Source organism: Sabethes cyaneus, chromosome 3 (genome assembly GCF_943734655.1).
Source record: "Sabethes cyaneus chromosome 3, idSabCyanKW18_F2, whole genome shotgun sequence".
In the NCBI taxonomy this organism is placed as follows: Eukaryota; Metazoa; Arthropoda; class Insecta; order Diptera; family Culicidae; genus Sabethes; species Sabethes cyaneus.
In genome coordinates, this window is record NC_071355.1 from 2,293,510 (window position 1) to 2,314,798 (window position 21,289).

Consider the following 21,289-nt stretch of genomic DNA (forward strand, 5'->3'; position numbering starts at 1 on the left):
TCTTATTGTAGTAATAGTAGCATGTATCCATGCATGTAATCATTCGATTCTTCCTGTATACATGCTATATGCATCATATATACATGCTACATGCATTGTATTTCCCATCTTCAGGTCGATACAATCTATACGGATTTATCAGCAACCTTCGACAAAATAAATCATCAGAACGCCGTTTCGAAACTTCAGAGGCTTGGATTAAGTGGCAATATCCTTAACTGGTTTGAATCATACTTTACCGGTAGTACTATGGCCGTTAAAATTGGAAATATTATTTCTCTGCCCTTTTCTGTCACATCTGGTGTGCCACAAGGAAGTCATCTAGGTCCTTACATTTTCCTGCTGTACCTAAATGACATTCATCTTACCCTTAAATGCAGATGATTTCAAACTCTTCTCCATAATTAAGAATATCTCGGACACCCAATTTTTACAATCGTTGGAGTTGGAGATCTTTGCTGATTGGTGCAATATCAACAGAATGGTGTTAAATGCTTCAAAGTGCTCTTGTATCTCCTTTACACGCAAACGATCAGTCGTATCATTTGATTATAAAATCTCGGACATTGTTCTTACGCGGGAAAACGTTGTAAAAGACTTAGTCTATGGTCCATGGCAACTGGTAATCCAGTGGTTATATTTTTATTCAAGCTAGAATATTATTCAAAATTTGAATAAATTTCGCTCTTTTATTGATTTTGAAACGAAAGTGAACCCTTTGTTCATTAATAAAACTACAGATTTTTCCTCAGCAAAGTCTGGCAACGCTGGTGAGAGAACGAGGCGATTTTAGCTTCTCAGCAGCTGATATGAACCTCCACATGATTGGGAAAAAATTTGTTGTAAACTTTTTTAAGCCGGACTGAAAACTTTTTGGCAGTTTATTCTCCTCAATTTCTCGTGCATTCGAGAATTTTCGCTGAAGCAATCGATGCTAAGATATTGCGAAAGGGGTTTTCTTGATATCTTTTAAAAATATCTGGAGAAATAAACTTCACTGTCGTCGCAAGTGCGGCCCCTATCCAAGACCGACGGTCAGTTCGTTTTTCTTACATAGTTTTACGATATCTTGGCCGGTTCTTTCGGAGCGAATCAGAAAGAAAACAGCACTGGTCTTTTCACCAACGTTTTGACGTTTGACCGCCGCACGCTCATGAACTACTGGATCGACGAACTTGCACTGCAAGCATTTTGTTTAGTAAATTCTTGCTTCTCATCATGGCGGTGCATTTTGACCCGTTTCGATTTGTTTGATAAAAATCGTTTAAATGACCCAATTAATAATAGTTGTCTAACCATGATCATAGATTTTAAACAACGTGTATTTCAACAACGCTAATTATTGTAAATTATTGTGTGCTGATTAGAGGAAGACTTCCGCCTCCATAAAATGTACCCAGAAAATTAAATAATTTTCACAATTCCACGTATAGCCCCCAAAGAAGACAAAAGCTCTATAAAACGGATTCAAAAGCACATGTTCATTCAAAATTCCAGCAAAAACTCTCCAATTCCAAGTATCACAACGGTTACACTTCGCGGAACTCGGCATCAACTCCCATCGGGCGGATTTCCGTCGGAGCGATCGGTTCACAACGTGTACGATATTGAATTGGTTAAATTTCGTTATGATCTGTTTAGACGACCTCCACCCGTCCGTCCGCGGCGGTCCGTCAGTTGATTGGTTGGCCGATTGGTCGGTCGGTCTTTAAACTACAACCCAGCAGAAGCCTACGTGAAACTGTACGTGAAAGAAAGTTGAACCGACACGATGGAAAACCGCTCGCTGTTCGGATCATTAGAAACATCATCATCAACATTCATCACGCGACAACGACAAACAAGGACGAGGACGATGCCGACGGCAATGCTCTTCCGCCCCACCCGTACACGACTGTACGGAGCGTCAGCTCCGGGTTCAATTCGTTCAATGTGACCTGAACCGGCACCGCCAAACTGTAATAGAACCGACCGCACCGCACAACTAAAAACCAGCAACATCGGCTTGAATGAGGTAGAACAGTTTTCGCCGCACGTCGTCGGCTGGTGGCAGCAGAGGCAGGCGAAGGATAAAGCCTTTAAATCAATTATCATTCCTATCTCGCAGTTATGTGCCAGGACAGCCAGCAGCAGCAGCAGCAGCTATCACGACCACCACCACTGCCTCCATCGCTGCCACCTCCAACGAGAAAATGGGGAGTAAAAGAAAAAAAAACACAGTTTGATAGACACAACAGAATACGACGCTTTTCCACCCGCTCTCTTCCGAGCCAGATATGAATATGTATTGTAGTATACCTTCGGGCGCGCAATGCAAGCAACTGAAATTTTCCAGCGAAATGAAAATCTCATTTCTGGCATCGGTTCCGAAAATGAAACATTTTCCAGCCGATAAGTGAACGTACGGCGACGGCGCCGAATCGAGGCGGGTTATCCGCAGTCGAATTTAGGATAATATAAATCTAATTAAATCGATCTTAATCGGGTTTGGTGCGTGATGCGCTAAACGGTGTCGGATGCGAAGTTTGTCCCATCGTGATGGATGAACGACTTAGTTCTCGACAGTCAAACTCTTTCGACCGACCAGCTACCGTCGCTAAAAATATCCACCGAGTCCGTCCATTCACCATCGAAGTTATCATCCTCGGGACACGGGACACAGCATCGAGTACGACCGGTTTCGTTTATATTTTTCAATCTATATTCCCATCTCATCGTCCGATCCCCGGGAGACGGCGACTACGCGCGTAGACGGCACAAGGAATATCGGGATAACAAAACAAATATATTATTTTTCAAATTAGACTACGACACAGCATAACCCGAAGCGCCGTAGGCAAGAATAAACCACCATTTTGTTACGGTTAGCTCTTCTATGCTCATCGTTCCGTGCATCACCCCCGCAGCAAACGCAAAACACTACAAACCACCAACACACGCACCGCATCGTGCTCGAAGCACACCGTGTGTTACCCTGGCAACACAAGCCTTACATTAGCTTGAAATGATTGGTCAATTTTTTACGTCAGGACAGTTCTCCTCCAGAGAATTCTTTCATCTCTGTCACTTTCGCACACAACGAAAAGCGCCACCGGCGCATGATCAAAGCAACCGCTGCATCAACCATTCCACCCTAACCGACGAGCGCAATAAGGATAACAACAGTAGCCCTTGGTGCCGCACACACTTGCATCGTTCAGCACCGAACCTGTCGTGCACTCTTTCGCACTTCATCCCTTAGTCAGTCGCACAGCATAGACACGCTCCGACAATCCTCTTCTGCCGTGCTGCTCTGTCTGCTGATCAACCATCGCACTTGGCAAGCGAAGGATAAACATATCCTTCTAACCGACCAACCTCCCACCCCACCCGACCACCCTTAGCACACACTCGTTAGCTGCTGCTCAGCATCCCTGCCGGGATTCGAATCGGCCCTGGTATCGCGCGACGGCGACATCAGATGATATTAATTTTGTTACTTTCCAGCATTTCATTTTCAGTCCGATCGACTCTTGCATCGTGCTACGACGACGACGACGACAACGACGACGCCGGCGACCGGTCGCGGGAATTCAAATCTCGAGAAAATCGTCCAACTTTACACTAAACTCGACTCAGTGTCCTGGTTCCGAGGGAATCACACATACGTGTATACATCCTCTACCTTTCCTTAGCCTTCCGAGGGCTCCGGGACGTCCCGAGACGGAGAGTGCGACGTGCGCGGTACCACCAAAAGGAGGTCCTGATAAAAATATACGTAACTGAATTGAAGTGATACTATTATCTACTTGAGATTTCCATAAATTAATTCGATATGTCTCAGATGATTACGATCAGCCGGGGCACTAGTAGTGGCGAACTTCGATGGTAACCTTGACGACAAGGCTGAAAGGGAAAATTTGTTGAGCTTTTTGATGAATCGTGACTGCAGCACAGTGAGCTGGAAATCGAATTTAAGTGTTTCGTTGATTTTAAAGTTTTAAGTGATTTTGTGACTACTGTGACGAAAGTGTTGTGATTTAGCCGGAGCTTAAAAGTGAACGGATTATGGATTAACACACAATCGACTGTTTTTAGACGAAACTAAACGCTCGAAACGGAACGGTCCCTTCATTCCAAGTAGAACACACTTAGGTTACCTCCCGCTAGTTTGTACCGAGCCGGACTTCAAGCTGTATCTACCGTCGGATTGTTGTGCACCGGTGAATAGGGAGCATTCATCGACGGCAGGCCATTACAACCCGCTCGGCTCCAAGTTGGATTTCAAAAACAGCTGTGCCGATTCCGGCCCTGCTGGTATTGGTGGTGGCGGCACTAGTGCAGGAAGTGCCACTTCATCCGGAGCCCACTCGTCTTCTCTCGCAGGACTCAGCCCGGCCAGTCCGGACTCGCAGCAGTTCAACATCTTTCCGGCGATCTTTAGCCGTCAGCTGAACTTCACCGGAAGCACGTGCGGCGCCAGTGGACAAGGCAAACTAATGGACGACCTTCGGCCGAATCTGGTGGGCGGTCTGCTGGGCCTGCAGCAAGGCCTACTCGATGATCATACGCTGTCGCACGGCAATTTGCAGCACAACGCACAGGATAGTAAGTTCATGTCACTGCAAGACAATAGACTTATGGGAATCGGATCCCACGAGAATCGCCTACTAGGATTATCACAGGACAACCGAACACCCGGCGGCGGTCAGGGTTCTTCCGACAAACCGATGCAGCGAAAGTGCAGCAGCACACCGGAGGATTTCAGTGCCCTGTACGGTGGATTAGCCGGGACGCCCATCAGTGACCATCACCATCATCACACGCCTGCCCATACACCACCGAATCGGTTATCGGACAACGCATCCGTGACAGGTGAGTCCAGCAGATCCCATCTGCCCGTTTTGCCCAAGCTTTGGTTCTATATTTCCGGGTTTGCAAAGGATTAAAAGACAATTGTTGTGACACCCCCCGTCGGTCGAAGTAAAGTGGTCGCACGCGTTCGGGATTAACTGCGGCTCCTTTCAATGAGCCGTTTTGTACTGTCCGGGTGTACGTGTATTCCTTGGCAATATGTTCTCTCTACATTGTCCCGGTGATCATCTCGTCCGCAAAGCTGCAGATAATCCGTCGAATAATGAGACTAACCTATTATGCGCGTTAGCCATTTAGCGGAAAATTATTGATTTGTTGTGAGGTGGTGGGATTTGAAAGGTGACGTTTCGATGTTTGCCCGGTGGTGTGTGTTTTTATTGTAATTTGTAAATGATTTTTTTTTCGTAAACTGTAAATCTGCCTGGTGGATTTAAAACCGTGTTTAATAGACTAGCCTGGTGCCCTGCTAGATTTGAATTGAAATTACCTAAAAATAAAAAAACTTTAACTTTAACAAGCACTTCGAGAATTTTTTTTTCTTTAAAAATTTTCTAAAGTTCTAACGTTTCTGAAAACAGTAGTGAATGTTGCGAAATGCCGTACAAAAACTGAAATAGGTAGTGCATAGTGGTAGTGAACGATTTCTAATCACTTTGGTAAAAGCGTTTCAGTCGTTCAGGATGATTGTTTACTTTTTTGTTTTCAGAGAGATAAACAAAAAGGACAAAGGACAACAATCGCAGACTGTGATGTGCAAAAAAAATTCTGTTTTTTAGAAGCAACAATTTGCTTGGGAATCCTTTTTTATTCTACTGTTGTGAAGCAAAGCGGGTGCCTACCAAAAATTGTTTTCTATTTCCCTCATCAAGAAACCCCTTTCTGTAAAAAGATAGGAACTAATAGTTTTAAGTAGTGCACAAAACTATTAATTATAACTTTAAAAAAAGGCGCAGGAAAATCATGAACATCGCCGCATAAAAGTGGCCAAAAGAGTGATCAATCTACAACCGAGGATTCACGGAACTTTATCGAGAAATTCAATTTCTCGACAACGTTGTTTTCAACCGTTGAAAAATGAATTTCTTGAAGATCTCAAAAAATAATAGTATGTTGAACTTAAAACTTAGTTTCGCCAGTAATGGTGGGGTCTGTATACAAATGTCGCATGCTTAATACAAAGGTTATAGAGATTCCTTTTGACGCAGGACTATGAACATCACGAAAAAAAGGTTTTGAGCGCTCTTTTCTCAACCAACTCGAAAGATATTTATAGCAGTCGGTTCCCGATCAGATGATTCTAACAAATATATTACAGAATAGTATCTCCAGCTGATATTTCTATCAAAGTTTGTTATAAATGTGATAGGAAAACCGCAAAATGCTTTACAAAGATTCTATCTCGCTCTGTTACTTATAACATGCTTTGTTACATTTTGGTTATAAATCAGGGCAGAGTTCTGGTTTTTGTGGCATATCTTGATATAAACTAGATCAAATTATATCATAATTTGATATACATGTGTGATATGCCTAGACCAAATTTTGTTATAATTTTTGTTATATTAACTACTAACAAGACCAAGTCTATAACAAAACGCCAACGAGATTTTGTTATAAAAAAAACTTGTTATTTTCATTTGAGCGAGTTTCCGTGAATTAAACGATTCTTAATCGCATTTCTTGCAATGACAATTGTGATCTTAGTGGTCAGCTATTTGGCTTTGAGTTTTAATCAGAATGCCAATCCCGTTTAGTGCAACTTCGTTAGAAACTAGTGTTATTTTATTCTTTGGAGCGATTCTTCAGCGTTTTCAGTTAGTAATTTGAATTCCGCGTTAACTCTCATCGTTTCCCTCAACACAAGCGGAAGGTTGTCCTCGTTCACGGTCTAGTCTGATTTATATAAAACTTTCCACGATTTACTGTTTGGATCTTCCAATCTATTGTCAATTTTCATATAATAAATATTTCCATCTCTTCCCTGCCCAAGTAACAATCCAATAGCAAATTGGTCTTATTCATTTCTTATAGTAGTTTTGTCAGAGCATTTCAAAGTCTGTTAGGTTTTATAATGCTCCTCCTCAAGTGAATTTTATCTTATTTGACTAACATTTCTGAAAGAGACTTGAAGAATCACCCATAAAACTAAATTATCAATAAGTGTAATTCACCTTATAAGGGGTTTTAAAGGATACTTCATTTTTGCTTAAAAACGACGCTTGAAGAATATTTGAAATATTGAAGAATGTAGATCTTTTAAACGAAAATTAAGCGAAAATCTGTGTAATATTTTGAAAACTCTTTGATATGAACAATCAGCGAAGTCACAAAACAATAAAGATCTCAGGACTAACTGGGGAACTAACTGGGGAAGGACAGTGCCGGTAATGATGCATTTGCCAGTGGCGGTGCGGGTTTCTTCTAGAGCTTTTCGTATTTTTTAAACTAAATATAGAGTTCATAAGTCAGATGTCTTTGTATGGAAAATGTTTGAAGGCACTGAATCAGTTGAAGCATAATTTTTAAAAACAGTTGTACCAATACCAATTGTAAATTAAACGCTTGGAACTGTCGTGCAGGTGCAGTCCAAACAGCACAAACAACACGTTACGTCGATACTTCGTTGATGTTTTCTTTGTTTATACTAGAATGGTTTTCTTGCAAAAACTTGGAGCCCTCAAGTAATTCAAACAATTCTCTTATTCAAGCGCAACTTGTCTTCTTCAAGAATACAATAAGTGTTGATGAACTTATCGCGCTCTTGGAAAAATTTTCTTTGTCTTGTGCAAGAAATGTTAGTCTAATAAGCGCTTTCGGGTTGATTTGGATAAAACCTTTGAAAAAATGGCGAACAAGGCTATTTTGATTACTTTTGAAATTGTAGTCAATTGCATGTGGGCGCTTATAAATATGGTATTATGCAATACTATTAGTGATCTTATCTTTTTAAATAAATGTTTAGACATATAAAAGCCTTTTTGCCACAATTAGTTAAAAATTTGGTAGCTATCAACTTCTTCATGAAATCATTGATTTTTTTTATTAATTTAATTTTTCAATAATCTAGCAAAAATAACTGGCGCGTTAAAATTTTTTAACTTTCATGTCACAAAACATCGACAAACCGAGCGTGGCATGAAAAATTTCTCATTTATGAGCAACAAAGCAGCTGCTTTTATCGCCATTTTTATTTTCAATTTTCATTTATACCCATTTCGAAATAGTAATATCTGTGAATGCTTATAGCTTATCCCTTTAAGCCCTCACAATTGTGTAGGTGAGACATGACTACTTTTGAAAAATTTTTCTTTCCTTTCTAAACGTCGTACTTTTACATATATGGCGCAAATCTCTTGTGTAAACATCGTATCACGTAAAAAAATAGAAAATAGCTGAAAAGAAGTTTTCTTTTGTGTTTGGATTAATTATTGTCTAGTCTTCAAAATCTTGTGAAAACAGCAAAAAGTTTTATCTGTCGTATTTTCTTATTGGATCCGTATTTCGAAATTGCTTAGATAAAAAATTATTGGTAATAAGTATTTCTACTTGATGTAATTAAAAATTTACGCGAAATAACTTTTACAACTTACTTATGCACATTGTTTTTCATACCTACACAATTGTGTAGGTTCGGCCTTATTGCATACCTTTACGTTCCCGCCGGGACTTCAAAAATTAGTATACTTGCCGTTACACTTTTGACTCTATCTTTACTATTTTTTGATCGATTTTTATACAACTTGTCTTCAAAGAACCACCTTAGATTGACCTTCAATAAAAAAATATATTAGCAAATTTTGGATCCATTTTCCCAGAGATATTCCAGATCGCAGCGGGATTATTTTTTCACGTCATAAGTAATAGATGAAATAAAACGAAATATGCTGCTGCCATCTCATTTTGAGTCAGTAATAATGAATACATTATACTGTAGAGCATTCGTTCATGCTCCACACTACGGAACCTCTAAACGGAACCACCAGAACCTAAAACTGGTCATTTATAAATTGTAAAATAATAAAGAAGTGTGGCAAATGATGCATTCAACTACGGTATTTTCTAAGACAAATTCTTGGATCAACATTTGAATGTTTTAAGCCAATCTGGACGTTCCGGTATATCTGTTGTATTATGACTAGTAAAAACTTAACTTGCAAAAAGTTGCGCGTATTTCCATAGCTACGTAGCGACCGTTCCGCTGCTTCAGAAGCTGAAGTTTGTGAGCCTCGAAGCGATGATCTCGCTCTAAACTAAACGGGGTCAACCCTATTCAATTCTTTGGACTTCTTTACACAACATAATTAGGTTTTTCATGTCTTGTTTTTTCAAAACCTGGCTTGGTATAGTCCAAAAAGGGTAAAATATGTTAAAAATAGGGGAAAATGAGCAAAATGGGGCACTTCCCGATGACAAACAGGAAAGCGGTGAGTACCATGCGATTTTCCGGAAAATTTTACATAAGATCACCTACATTTTATCAGCCTGCAGGCCATATCTTAATTGCATCCGTTTTTTCGGCTCGTTTTTGCCCATAGTGCAATGGTATAAGATAAGGCCGAACCCACACAATTGTGTAGGTTGCTAAATTTAGCAAACATTTATAGCAATGTGTAGAATACACTGGTTTAGGTATCTCGAGCGATAAAAAAAATTATATTGATCCAAAAATCAAAAATATCGTAGCTAAAACCCTCCGTGCTTAAAGGGTTATAGCTCTTGTTCAATTTAAAACATTTAAGGTGTGAGAAGTGTATGATGTCTTGCAAGTGTTCTTTGAAGAGACAACCATAAAATCATCAATACTTGTGGCAGTTTTCTTTTTGTTTCTAGCGACTCTTGGAAGTCATTATAAATAGATATCGATAGGAATTACAAGTTTTAAAGGGATCTTAGGAAATTTTCTTGAGAACCTTCTTTAGTGTGGGCCTCCCTCGCCTTATAAGGGTTTTATGGCTGTTTTATCGCAGTTTTGTAGAATTACAAGTTTTGAGATCGGTTTTAAACAGCAAATGCTGGAAACCTCTTCAAGTACACCTTAAAATTGAAATTGTTACTTGGGTGGTAGCGTACCCAGACCAGAACGAAAGGTGGGACACCAACCTTTCAGATGAATGTTTTGGCCTATTTTTTACATTAAATTTCATAAATCAGGCGGTACACGTACTCACCTTGGGGCTTCCCAGTAGATTTGAGCTAAGAATTTAAACTGGGAGTTTTGACTTATGATTGGTCTGAAATTTAAACCTGAATCCTGACCTCAAATTGGAAATGGTAATTTGAGTTGAACTCGAAATTGGACGTGGATTATAACTTCCAATTCGAATAGAAATTAGACATAAAATAGGACTTGAAGTGAAAAAACAGCGACTGTCTTAGCTGAGAACAGTTTGCATCAGTTAGTTGCTTGAAATTCTTTACATAGTTTCAATTGTATTTCTGTCAACTATGCAAATAGCTGTAAAGTAGAGTGTCGAAAGGAACTAGTAAGATGCAGAGGACGTTACCTAATTGATATTTTAACTGACTGTCCACATGTTAGTTGTAAGACAATCATACTTCAAATCAATCAATCAATGATGCTATCAACAATTTCGGGGAAATTGACAAATGTGAATCAGTGTTGTAAATGATAACCCAGAATGGGGTAGTTTGCCAATTGTTGCCCATCACCCAACTGTTGCCCACTTCTCGGTTTTTGAATAATATCTAAGAATATCTATATTTTCGCAACACTCCAAACAAAACACAAATATATGTCATTACCTTCCAATATGTGGAAACATGATTGTAAGCAAACAAATATTTGGAATAGAAAAATTATGTAATAAAATCCAACTCTTAGTAGAGCCAAAATACATCGAAAGCTTACAATTTAGATTAAGAAATCACTCATCAAATTTAAGCTTTTATATCTCAACAAAAAGCAAATTTTTCCCATATTACTTTCTATGCCTTTCAAAATACCCGCATTCAAAATGTTTGATTAAATAAATAACTATATGTATATGTATATGATAAATTAGGATTGTATCCATTTCTTGCACACCATCCGCAAATGCCGCTAAGCTAGGCCCTACTTTACCATTCTTACTTAATTCAAATCTCATTGAAATTTTACCGCTTTTTGGATGTCTAATTAAAACCATACCAATGACTATTGATTTCTCTTGAGACTAAATCTGCGAAAGCCGGCGTGTAATAATTTTCGTGAATAGGAAATAATTTCGGAATCCGTAATCCACAGTCGTTTAGCGGAACAATGTTGTGCGGATGTTTGTTATAAGAAATTCTTAAGAAATGAAAAAAGAAGAGGAAAAAGTTATGCTGTGGCTAAAAGAACTTAAATCTCTAGGTTTCCCTTATACACTCGACTATAAAAAGAATCGAAAAACTGCTTTTGAAAATGCAAAATCTCAACCAAAAACGTATACTGCGTCTTCAAAAGCACTATAAAACTGATAGATTTGTTTGACAAGCAACCACAATAAGATTAAGTTTGTATTGAGACCAGGGAATCAAAAATCATGAACGCACAAGAGACAAAGATATTGTCCCTACTTCAAAATGTTGCGACAATGTATGATGAGTTTGTCACTATTGCATGAAACTTAGGATAACAACAAGTTATCCAGTTATCCAACAAGTTTCATGACAACTATGCTGTTGCTTTCGAAGAAGACACACTGTTGTATGCAATACGTATTATACACAACAAAAGCAATCCTAATCATGTCACACTGTGTCGGTAGTGTTTGGTAGTTACCAAAATAACATTGTACGCCAGACTTTGGATCAAAGTAAGCTAGTCATTTTCTTAAGGCTTTTGCTGTTTGTTCCTTTTGTTCAAGTTGCTGATAAAGTATTGTCTTTATCCAACCGACTTGCGACAAACACATATTTTATACAACAAGCGCTTGTGAGAGCGAGTGTGTATCAAAATATATTCTCATTGAAAGTTGTCCTGCTTGCTGCTGCAAATGGATATTCATTTGCCTAATATTTTGTTATCGTGATACATTCTGGTTGCTACGTGTGTTTGTTTTGACGTAGGACTACGTCTTACGGCAAGTTTTGAGATAAGATGTCATTCCAAAAAATCGAAAAATGCGAGCGTCACGAAAAATGAAAGGTTTTGAGCGCTAATAGCTCAGCGGTTTTTCGATCAATTTTCAATATTCTTACACCAATCGATCGGAAAATCTTCTAAGAATTGACCCAAATGAAGAAAAATATGGATTCTTGATGTTCAACTATTGAAAAATTTAAAATTATGAACCTATGTTTTACCAGAATTCTCGCTTCTTGATTGGTTGGAAGATTCTTTACGATGATCTAAACCTATACCAATTTGATATCTGTGCTTGGGAAGTAAGCCAAAACAAGTGACGAAGTTTCCTCGTTTCAACAAGATTTCTTATCACCGCGATTAAACCTAGACCATTTTGATGTCCTTGCTTGGGAAGTAGGCTAGAGAGAGTGACAAAGCCCCCTCGTGTCAACAGATTTCTTACGAACGCGATTAAACCTAGTCCAATTTGATGTCTGTGTTAGGGAAGTGTGCCAGAAAAAATGATACAAGTTCGTAATCCCAACAGATTGCAAATTCTTTACTGCGAGACGATTAAACCTAGGCGAATTTGATATCTGTGTTGGAAAAATGTGCTACAGCTATAGTGTTCGGTTACAATACGGCTCTGTATGAAATACGCATGCTTGCCGTTTCATTAGAAGTGTAGTCAAAAGATGTGCTGTTGATAAAATAGGATTGAATTGGTAAAATCCCTTCAACGTGGGAAACCATAGATAATAAAAATAATCTTTAATTTCAGTAAGGTAGCAGGAAAGCAATAATTTGTGTCCTTGATTTTGTTAAGTGGTTTTCAAATGCACAATCTTTTGAAAATTGAGCGTATGCAATGTTACTACTTTGATAAATGTTACATACAACGCATGTAGCATGTTTATATGTTGCATATATCATGTATACATGAGGAATCGAATGATTACAAGCATGAATACATGCTACTATCACTACAAAGAGACTTACGTAGTCCTGCGTCACCTATATATGCGGTCGTGTCTTGTACACAACCCCTCTGATTTTTATAGGCAGAGAATAACTGGTTTATCACTCTTTGTTTTTGTTGGTTATTTCTGCGTATGAACACTGCTTATTTTGATTCGCTGATCTCTAGTGAAAATTGTGCTTCTGCGCTTAAAATTATAGTGGTCCAACTCTGACTACATATGTGATCCTTTTTGAAGAAAAGTTCACTATGTCTAGAAAACTGTTTCTGTAAGATTTAATCAGTAGCGCATCAATGTGCGAACACAGCGCACCACGTGCGACGTAGTTGCGATACACAGAACAAGAATAAAACCGAAAGTCGCACGTCGATTATTGCGGTTTTCAACTGCAACAACAATATTATTTCCTACTTTCTACCATGTTCATGAAATGTGGAGACTTTATCAGTAGAATCTGTTCTATACTGCCCATGGATGCATAGTTAACGTAACGACCAACACCATCATTGTTGAGGAAACGCAGTTTTATCGAAAAAAAATGTTTAAGGCCATATTAATCTTAACTGTACACTTTTTCAACCAAATAATCTGTCAATTTAGTAGACATTATTAGTCAAAAGAGGGGCGATGGGGTTACGTGATTCATTTCTTGTTTATTGTATTCAAAAAATTCATACGCCAGTTTATGCGAAATAAACAGACTGTTTATTCTCATAGTTTGGCGTAAAGCCCGTGAAAAGTAGGTTGCTATGCTAGATGATTATGCAGGGAGTTACGTCATACAGAGTAGCTCTATTTTCCCAAATTTCTCAAATATTTTCGAACAAACAAATGTTGTTTGAGCATTGGGCATTTATATTACATAGTTAGGAATGCGTGAGGCCGAAAAAGTACATTTTGGTCATTTTGGCTTTTACGTTAACTATGAATCCATGGGCAGTATAGATTCTTGCTTGTAATTACTGCATCAAGCAAATTTGAGGGGGGAGGGAGTTTGGGGGTTCATACTCCCCAGAAGAAATTTTGTCGCGGTGTCCCTCTGTGCCGGTGCCGGTGGGGTTGTTATATAGAACCGTTTTCCGTACGACGTGTCCGGTTCACTGTAGTTTACCGACTTCCGCCAAATGTACGTTGGTAATTTCCCCAATCAGTGTGTGTTGCCCTTGATTCATGCACCTCTGCTACTCTTCTCTTTCAACTTCTACTCCGCCAAATGTCGTCCGCAAAGCTGCGTAAGTCTTCCGTGAGCAGTCTACCGGTCTACCAGGGGGTTTGAACATTGTCGCGTACGTACGGCGGCTTGAGGCCCAAACAGAATACAACGTTAACGCATCCGTCAGCGGCAATTTGACAGTAAGCCCATGGGAAAATTATTAGAATAACGCTGACGGACTCGTTGACGCAGCACCCTGTTTGCCCCTTAATGCTTCTAAACCGCAGCGTTTTATCGAAGGGCAAAGTAGGCGCGATATACTGCTTGAATACGCCGCTGGATCTACTTATTTGTGACCTAAAGATAGAGATACATTTTTATGTAAAAGAACTCATTAATGCTATTTTTGTCGAGTTACGTATAAATTGAGCAAGCAAGTTCATAGATTAGAAATAAATGTACAGAGTCTAGAAAAAAATGCAATTACCCAGCCGGTTGCATTCGCCGAGGTACATACTCTGGTTCTTCCTGAATATTTAAAGGATATCGAAGTTATTTAAAAAAAACTGATTTCTTCGACTTCTGCACGTTTATATTGCTTGAACTGGTATTCGACTGATGAAAAGTAGCCATTTCCGTGAATTAGTTCCTAAAACATTGCCAATACTGTTTATGGCCATTTTGGAATGACTGAAACTATAGCATCATGGATGTGGAACTTTAAAGTTTTACGAGACATCAAAGTCATAGAATTTGACACACATATTGATATGATTTCGAATATATCTTAAAATGAGCACTTCCGCCGGGGTACTCCGAATCTGCTGCAAGGTTGCCAAAGAAAGCCGTGAACCTGGAAAAGCTTTCATTCTGTGATTCTAGTTTTTGAAAAATACATAAATATATATGATTTTCTAGACTAGATCATGCCGCAAACGATTCTTCTAGGGGTGGCGAAAACTGGTGCTTGAACATGCATCACAAATTTTACATTTACAATTATATTTTCAAACATTTAGTGTTAATTTTTTTTCCTGAAAACATATGAAAAATGTTTCTGCGTATGGTGTGCTTTAAACTGCTCCTCAATATGCAACTATATGGCAGTAAATCTGGGTTTTTCAATTTTATGCCGATAAAAGTGTCGAAAACTGGTGTCGTTACCCTATAGTTTTAGGCACTGTATTGCAGATACTGGAAATGGAAGGTCTGCAGAATACTGTGTACTCTACAGATGCTGGCCGAAGCAAAACAGTGTCAACAGTTATTTAGCATAAATATGCGTTTCTTTGCTAGAAACATTCGTTTCATTGCAGACAAATACAAAACACTCTGCGACGCCATTGAGTTCTCGCAACTTTATTTTCGTGTAAATTATATCTTAAAAATTGATTCACTTTTCAGAAAAAATATAAAAAATGCGGAGTTCTTTGGATTTTCTTAAGCTGCTTTTCCATGTGCGGACTGGATTGACCTATTATGATATCGCCCAGGAGTTTTGCTATAATCTGCACTGCATTTCTTTTTGCTACAATTACTATTGTGTGAGCGATGTGGTTCTTTTTTATCAATCTTATATGCAAGCTTGTATGTATTGCAGGTTTAGCCTTCCTTCAATGTTTGTTCTACTTTACCCGCCTGACCAGTACATTTAAACTATAGGAGCGACTTTTGCTCTGTCAAAAAGTCTCAGCGAACGAGGTAACATAGAACTCAGAATGAAGGAAGGGTAGCAAAGGGCCGGAGAAAACCCCCATGCTAAAGTTACGTTGACATCGACTGACCTGATTCTTCAGACTCGGCGGCTTTGCGGTTTCAAATTTGCTCACTTTAAGCTTTAGACATATTTCCTGAAAAAAATATTTAAATACCTTTCAGTTGGAATTTTTAAAGAACATAACGCTAGCTAAAAGGTCGACACTTGGGACCATCTGGACTCAGAAGGATGCACCCTACGCGTCAAATGAAAAAACACGGGTCTGAAATTTTGCGGAAAGGAATAAGAATCTGAACTAAATGGAAGCAATTTAAAATTTTGATCTGTCTTTATTTCTTGAAATTACTGATACATCCGAGTATTGCCAAATATATAACCTCTGTCCTTTGAGAGTTTTGTTCAGTATTCACCAGATTCTCCCTAAAACAAAATTTGTTGCCGATCAAGTGAACAAAAGCTTCAACTAGTCGACTTACAACAGGAATCTCCAGCATCAACACCACCTTGAACTAACAAACCGAACAATGCGATCTAACCACTCATCAGACAATCCGATTAACATCGCAAACAGCCATCGGACACCCCCTTCTATCTCTCTCTTTCTCCTCAATTCCTGCCCATGTCATATCACTCCGACGTTGAATACACTGTAATTGTTTTTAAAGTGTAGTATTACCATCAAATGCGACAAATCTGCCATCTGTTTGCATTGGGTTTTAATGTAGGTACTTTCCGTCCCCTCCCGAACACAGTCCAGCAACCGGCAGCGCAGTAAGCGGCGCCGGAAACAAGTGTCCCTAGATTGATTTGCACTCCGGGTGGTGGCGCAGAACACACTGTGCGATGTGGGTGAAACTGTTCAAGCTGCACAGCAGCCCTTTTGCATCGTCGGAGCAAACTGGGCCGAGTCGATTTTTGCTAGTTTGTACTGCTTGTCCCACTCGAAGTAGGCCGCATCCTAATGAGCCACCCGAAAAGCCAGCCAAGCCTACTGTGTGCTGCTGTACATGCGGCAAGTGTACCTTTTCTGCATGCAAATGGCATAATTTCATGATGAAAATGAATAAATTATATTGCAATGTCTGTTACGTGTACATCACGACGATTGCGAACTTTGTGCTTCGACGCTGCTTCTGCCGGCTGACGACTCTGGTCGGTCACATTGTCCCCAGCCTCCAGCCTCCGCCTTTTCAGCCAGCTCGGAGTTGGATAATGATGTACCTACTGTAGTATAGTACTAGCCAAAAGGTACCCACCACAGTTGCTGTCGGAGTGTCGGGTGACATCCGGCAGGTTGACTGCGATGGCGCTTTTCCTAGATGTCCAAACCGAAACGGATAATGATGACGGATGTATGCGTCGTGTCAGCTCGGCAGGAACTGCTTTGCTGTCTCGTTATTATTTATGTAAAGCAGCTCCGCAATTTTATGCTGTGCGCATGAATAATTTAGCAGCATCTATTTGAATTAGCTCAAATGTCACACTTTAAACCGTCCAGGTGAGTTTTGCTGGCGGCCTGGCCGAAAGGAACCGACCATCCTCTGCCCGGTTACAGGATAATTTTATGCAAAAAAGCGGTGGAGAAAGTGCTTGTCCAGGAACGGTTGGATGGCGGATGGCCGACCGATAAAGTGGGCGGATAATGTTTCGGACTATTTTCCGTCCTCTCCTGCGACTGTGACTGCGATCCTGCGACGGCTCTGCTGTGGCTGGTAAGACCGACTTTCACTCTTTACCGGAAACGGACGAACGTGTTCGAGCTGCAACCAGCCGTAATGATTAACATAATTGGCAAAAATAAATAATTTATTAATAAACGCTGTTGGTTTTGGACCACCCGGCAAGCCCAAGCACCGACCATAGACCGTACTGTGGGCGCGCAAGGACGAAGAAGTAATTAATTACGTTAATGATGCCCACGTTTATCTTTAATTATTGTATTTACATAATTAATAGTTCGCATTACAGGAGAGTGCGTGGAAGTCGTGCGATTTTGTTCGGTTGCACGGTTATTCAGTAGCCAATGGGTTTAAAGTGATAAAATTTGCAAAACCTAGCATTTTCATTCCGATCCGAGCCGATGCTTAAAATGCGACCACATTTTCCTGTGTAATTTTGCCACCGAGCGTGTCCACAGTGATTCTAGCCGGACCATATGGCCGGCCGGAGTGAAAATAGAATCCCCTGGGCTCATTATTGTCCGAAGGAAATAATAACAGTAAATGCAGTCTGCGACTCATTCACCCATCTATTCATTCATCCTACCAGCAGAGACAGGCAGGCAGGCAGGCATGTCAACACCTTCTGATTGCTCTATAATCTCATCCCAGTTGGGATGCGGAAGGACGCAAGAAGCACGGAGGATGGTTTTTCCTGTTTTTATATGCCCTTGTCGTACCTAGTCGTCGAGGTCGTTCTCGTCCCCTAATCTGGATGACACTGCCGACAGCACCCGTCAGGCCATCACCGCCGGGAGGTGTCTTTCATTGAGCGAGAGAGAGTGCTTTATTGATATTTTTGTTACCGGAGTGGTTCGATTGCATTGTAATCAACATGTAAAAGGAGATGAATAATAAAAAGTCGCACCGACGCACAGAGGAGTAACTAGGGCAAAAAGCTGGCCAAAATTATTTTCTTATGTATTAGGTAATATTTCGCTCGAATATGAAGTGAAAAGTAAAAATAGTTAATTTTGTAACAAACTGGTGCCATTACTAGTCATTTCAATTCACTTATCAGTGCAGATTCTGCTTTTCTTCTAGTCACTATTTTGCAGCCTTCTCCAAAACCTACAAATGCATGAGCAAACAGTATAATCAATATATATAGAATGCCAGTGTCGCTGGTGTTTCATGGATATTTTGGTGGCAAACATGTTGCTGATTCGTGTCTTGGATACGGGAACAACATTGTCAGATTATCCAATAGAATATTTTCCTGCCGACGAAATACCCCAAAACGACCAAATCGGGTGATTTATCCTACGTGGTTTACGGAAAAGCAGAAAGATTTTTCATTGGGTTGCCCTTTTAGTTTGACAATCAGATTCCCGTTTCGAATCGGTCACTCACACATATGCGCATACAATGTAAATACATAATTTTCAAATGGGCGATGTTTACCACGAGCACTGCAGACACACTGGCTATACATGGATTCTACTGAGCAAACCAATAAGTATCTTGTTTGTCTCTGATTCATATAAAAAAATGATATTGGTTAATACCAAATTGTTGATAGTGGAGTAGACTGATTCTTCGACGCTAAATCAACGCAGATGTCTTCTCTGTGATATAAAACCTCTGTTATGAAATTTGTCAAATAACAATCACGTCATACATACTATAACATACTTTACCGTCTTTACTCAACTAACATTTTTCCTACTATTTTTGTCAGCGAATTTTGTTGAATGGTAATGTTGATTCAATTAGTGACACATCTGGAGAACAGGCCTCATAATCCCTAGACATGTAGTAGGGCTAATGTGCCCATTGTATTCAAGGTGAATTATCTTGCACAAAAGATAGTACGCAACTAGATGCGAATTGTCGAAATTTCCTTGAAAACAGTGTGAAACATATAATTTTCAAAAGGGTCGCAAATGCCAGTCCGGACGTTTCCGGATGAGCTTTACGTACCGATTTGTTCAGAATACCACAAAGATTCATTCCTCCATAGAATATATGACCAGATTCTGCAAGATTTGATAACTTTTTTACCATTGAAAAAGCACAAAATTGCAAAAAAATAGTTGTTCGACAAAACTATTGAAAACAAGTCATATATTCAAAATTTTAAATTTTCTTCCTACAAACCAGTTAGAATTACTTATGATGAACCTATGTTTTGATAAATATCCTGTATTAATCTTTTTGTTTATTTCTGATGGAATCCGTTTCCTGATGCTTGATGATTTAACAAAAAAAATGTTTCAAATATTGTCAATGTTTGTACACCTGCCAAAACTTACAGGTATGTTTCTACGTGTTTTGACTAAGAGTACTTTGTGCAGCATCTATTTAAGCATACAAAAAAATATATAGTACATTAGAAGACCGAAAAAAATGTTTTTCTTATTTTGGCCAGCTTTTTGCCCTAGTTACTCCTCTGTGCGACGACGGACGACAAATGATGAGGTTCCGATTGCGAGGGGTTCCACACGGTCACGGGTGACAGATTTTAACACCGCTCGCCGGATAGAGGATGACTTAATTAACAAGTGGGTTATAGTAATGTTGATAAGTGGGTGAAATATCGAAACATTTGTTCGCTGCCCTGATTTGCTAATGAACTGCACTTGAATTTCATCGGAACATACTGCACAAGTGATGGAACACCTCGAGCTAGTTGAGACCACGGGAACTGTATACGAGTTTTGTGAATTCAGACAAAAAAGTGCGCTTTTTGGAAAACTTAGTAAATATTTCTACAAACGTTATAGATTATGAGATATGATTGAGTCAAGCAACTTTTGCCAATTTAGTTATAACTGGTGGTCAACGGCTACTGCGATGACTAGAGATGCTAGAAGTGCCGGTATTTATTTATTCGTGAGTAACAACCCAGGCTGAGTTCATGCGGTTTTTAATATGTTGCAGAAATTAACATAACAGAATATCCCTATGCCTATCCCTATCCCAGAAAATCCCTAAAATCCATAAAAAAAACTTTATACTGCCTCGAATTAATCTATACGGTATAGATTGTTAATCTTGAACTCAAATTGGGCCATTAGTTTTACTCCTATATTGGAAGTTCATCCTTTGATGCAGGCAATTGCTCATTAGATTTTTACTAAACGTTTGTTTCTAACTATGATGAACTTCCGAAATTTTAGAATTTATTGCTAAATATCCTATGGGAATATATGCGATCCGATATGCGATGGGAAAATGTTTACTTTTCAATTCCCAATACCAACACATGTGCTGGTTGTCAATTTATTTATTTCTTTTTTTTTTTTCAAATAATTTCGACAATGTCAAGCAGCGTTTTATTTTTGTCTGCCGCAGCAGTGAGGTCAGATCAACGGATTTATCCGTAGTTTCTTACTGGAGTGCGGCAAAAAGGTAAAGCATTTTCTTTTGTTTTTCTTTTCACATTTTGAAAAGTCTTAAAACGATTTCTGTAGTGCCATAGAACCTAAAAATCAGGCAAATAGCAACTGACTTTAGCAACTTTATAACCAAGTAGCTGGAATCCTTGTTCCCTAGACTCTTTTTACGCGATAATTAAAAACTATTTCTTGGAATATTTCAAATTTCTGAAAAACAAGGAAATGTCAAATTAGAAATCGTCACTCCGTGGTTGATTGAAATATACATTGCTAATTTTATATTATTTTCGTACGTCTCTAAGTACGGTTCATGAATCAACGAGAAAGTTAAAGGAAAATGGCATTTAATGCTACTATGACCAAGTTATAGTATTTAGAATTAAATGAAATCTTACATTTTCTCGTTGATTCTTATCATTATCGTAACGTACCACCAAGGACAATGCGAACGGTGTCGCAGTTATATGTTGCTTTCATT

General features: G+C 39.2%; 1 protein-coding gene across 1 annotated transcript in view; it reads left to right on the forward strand.

The window, feature by feature from the left end:
* Positions 1-4,370: 4,370 nt before the first annotated feature.
* Positions 4,371-21,289, forward strand: part of LOC128744401 (homeobox protein unc-42) — a 79,918-nt gene continuing 62,999 nt past the window's right edge. The window contains exon 1 of the mRNA XM_053841396.1: positions 4,371-4,854. Coding sequence (XP_053697371.1) covers positions 4,479-4,854 — 376 coding nt within the window. The 5' untranslated portion in view covers positions 4,371-4,478. The remainder of the gene's footprint in view (positions 4,855-21,289) is intronic.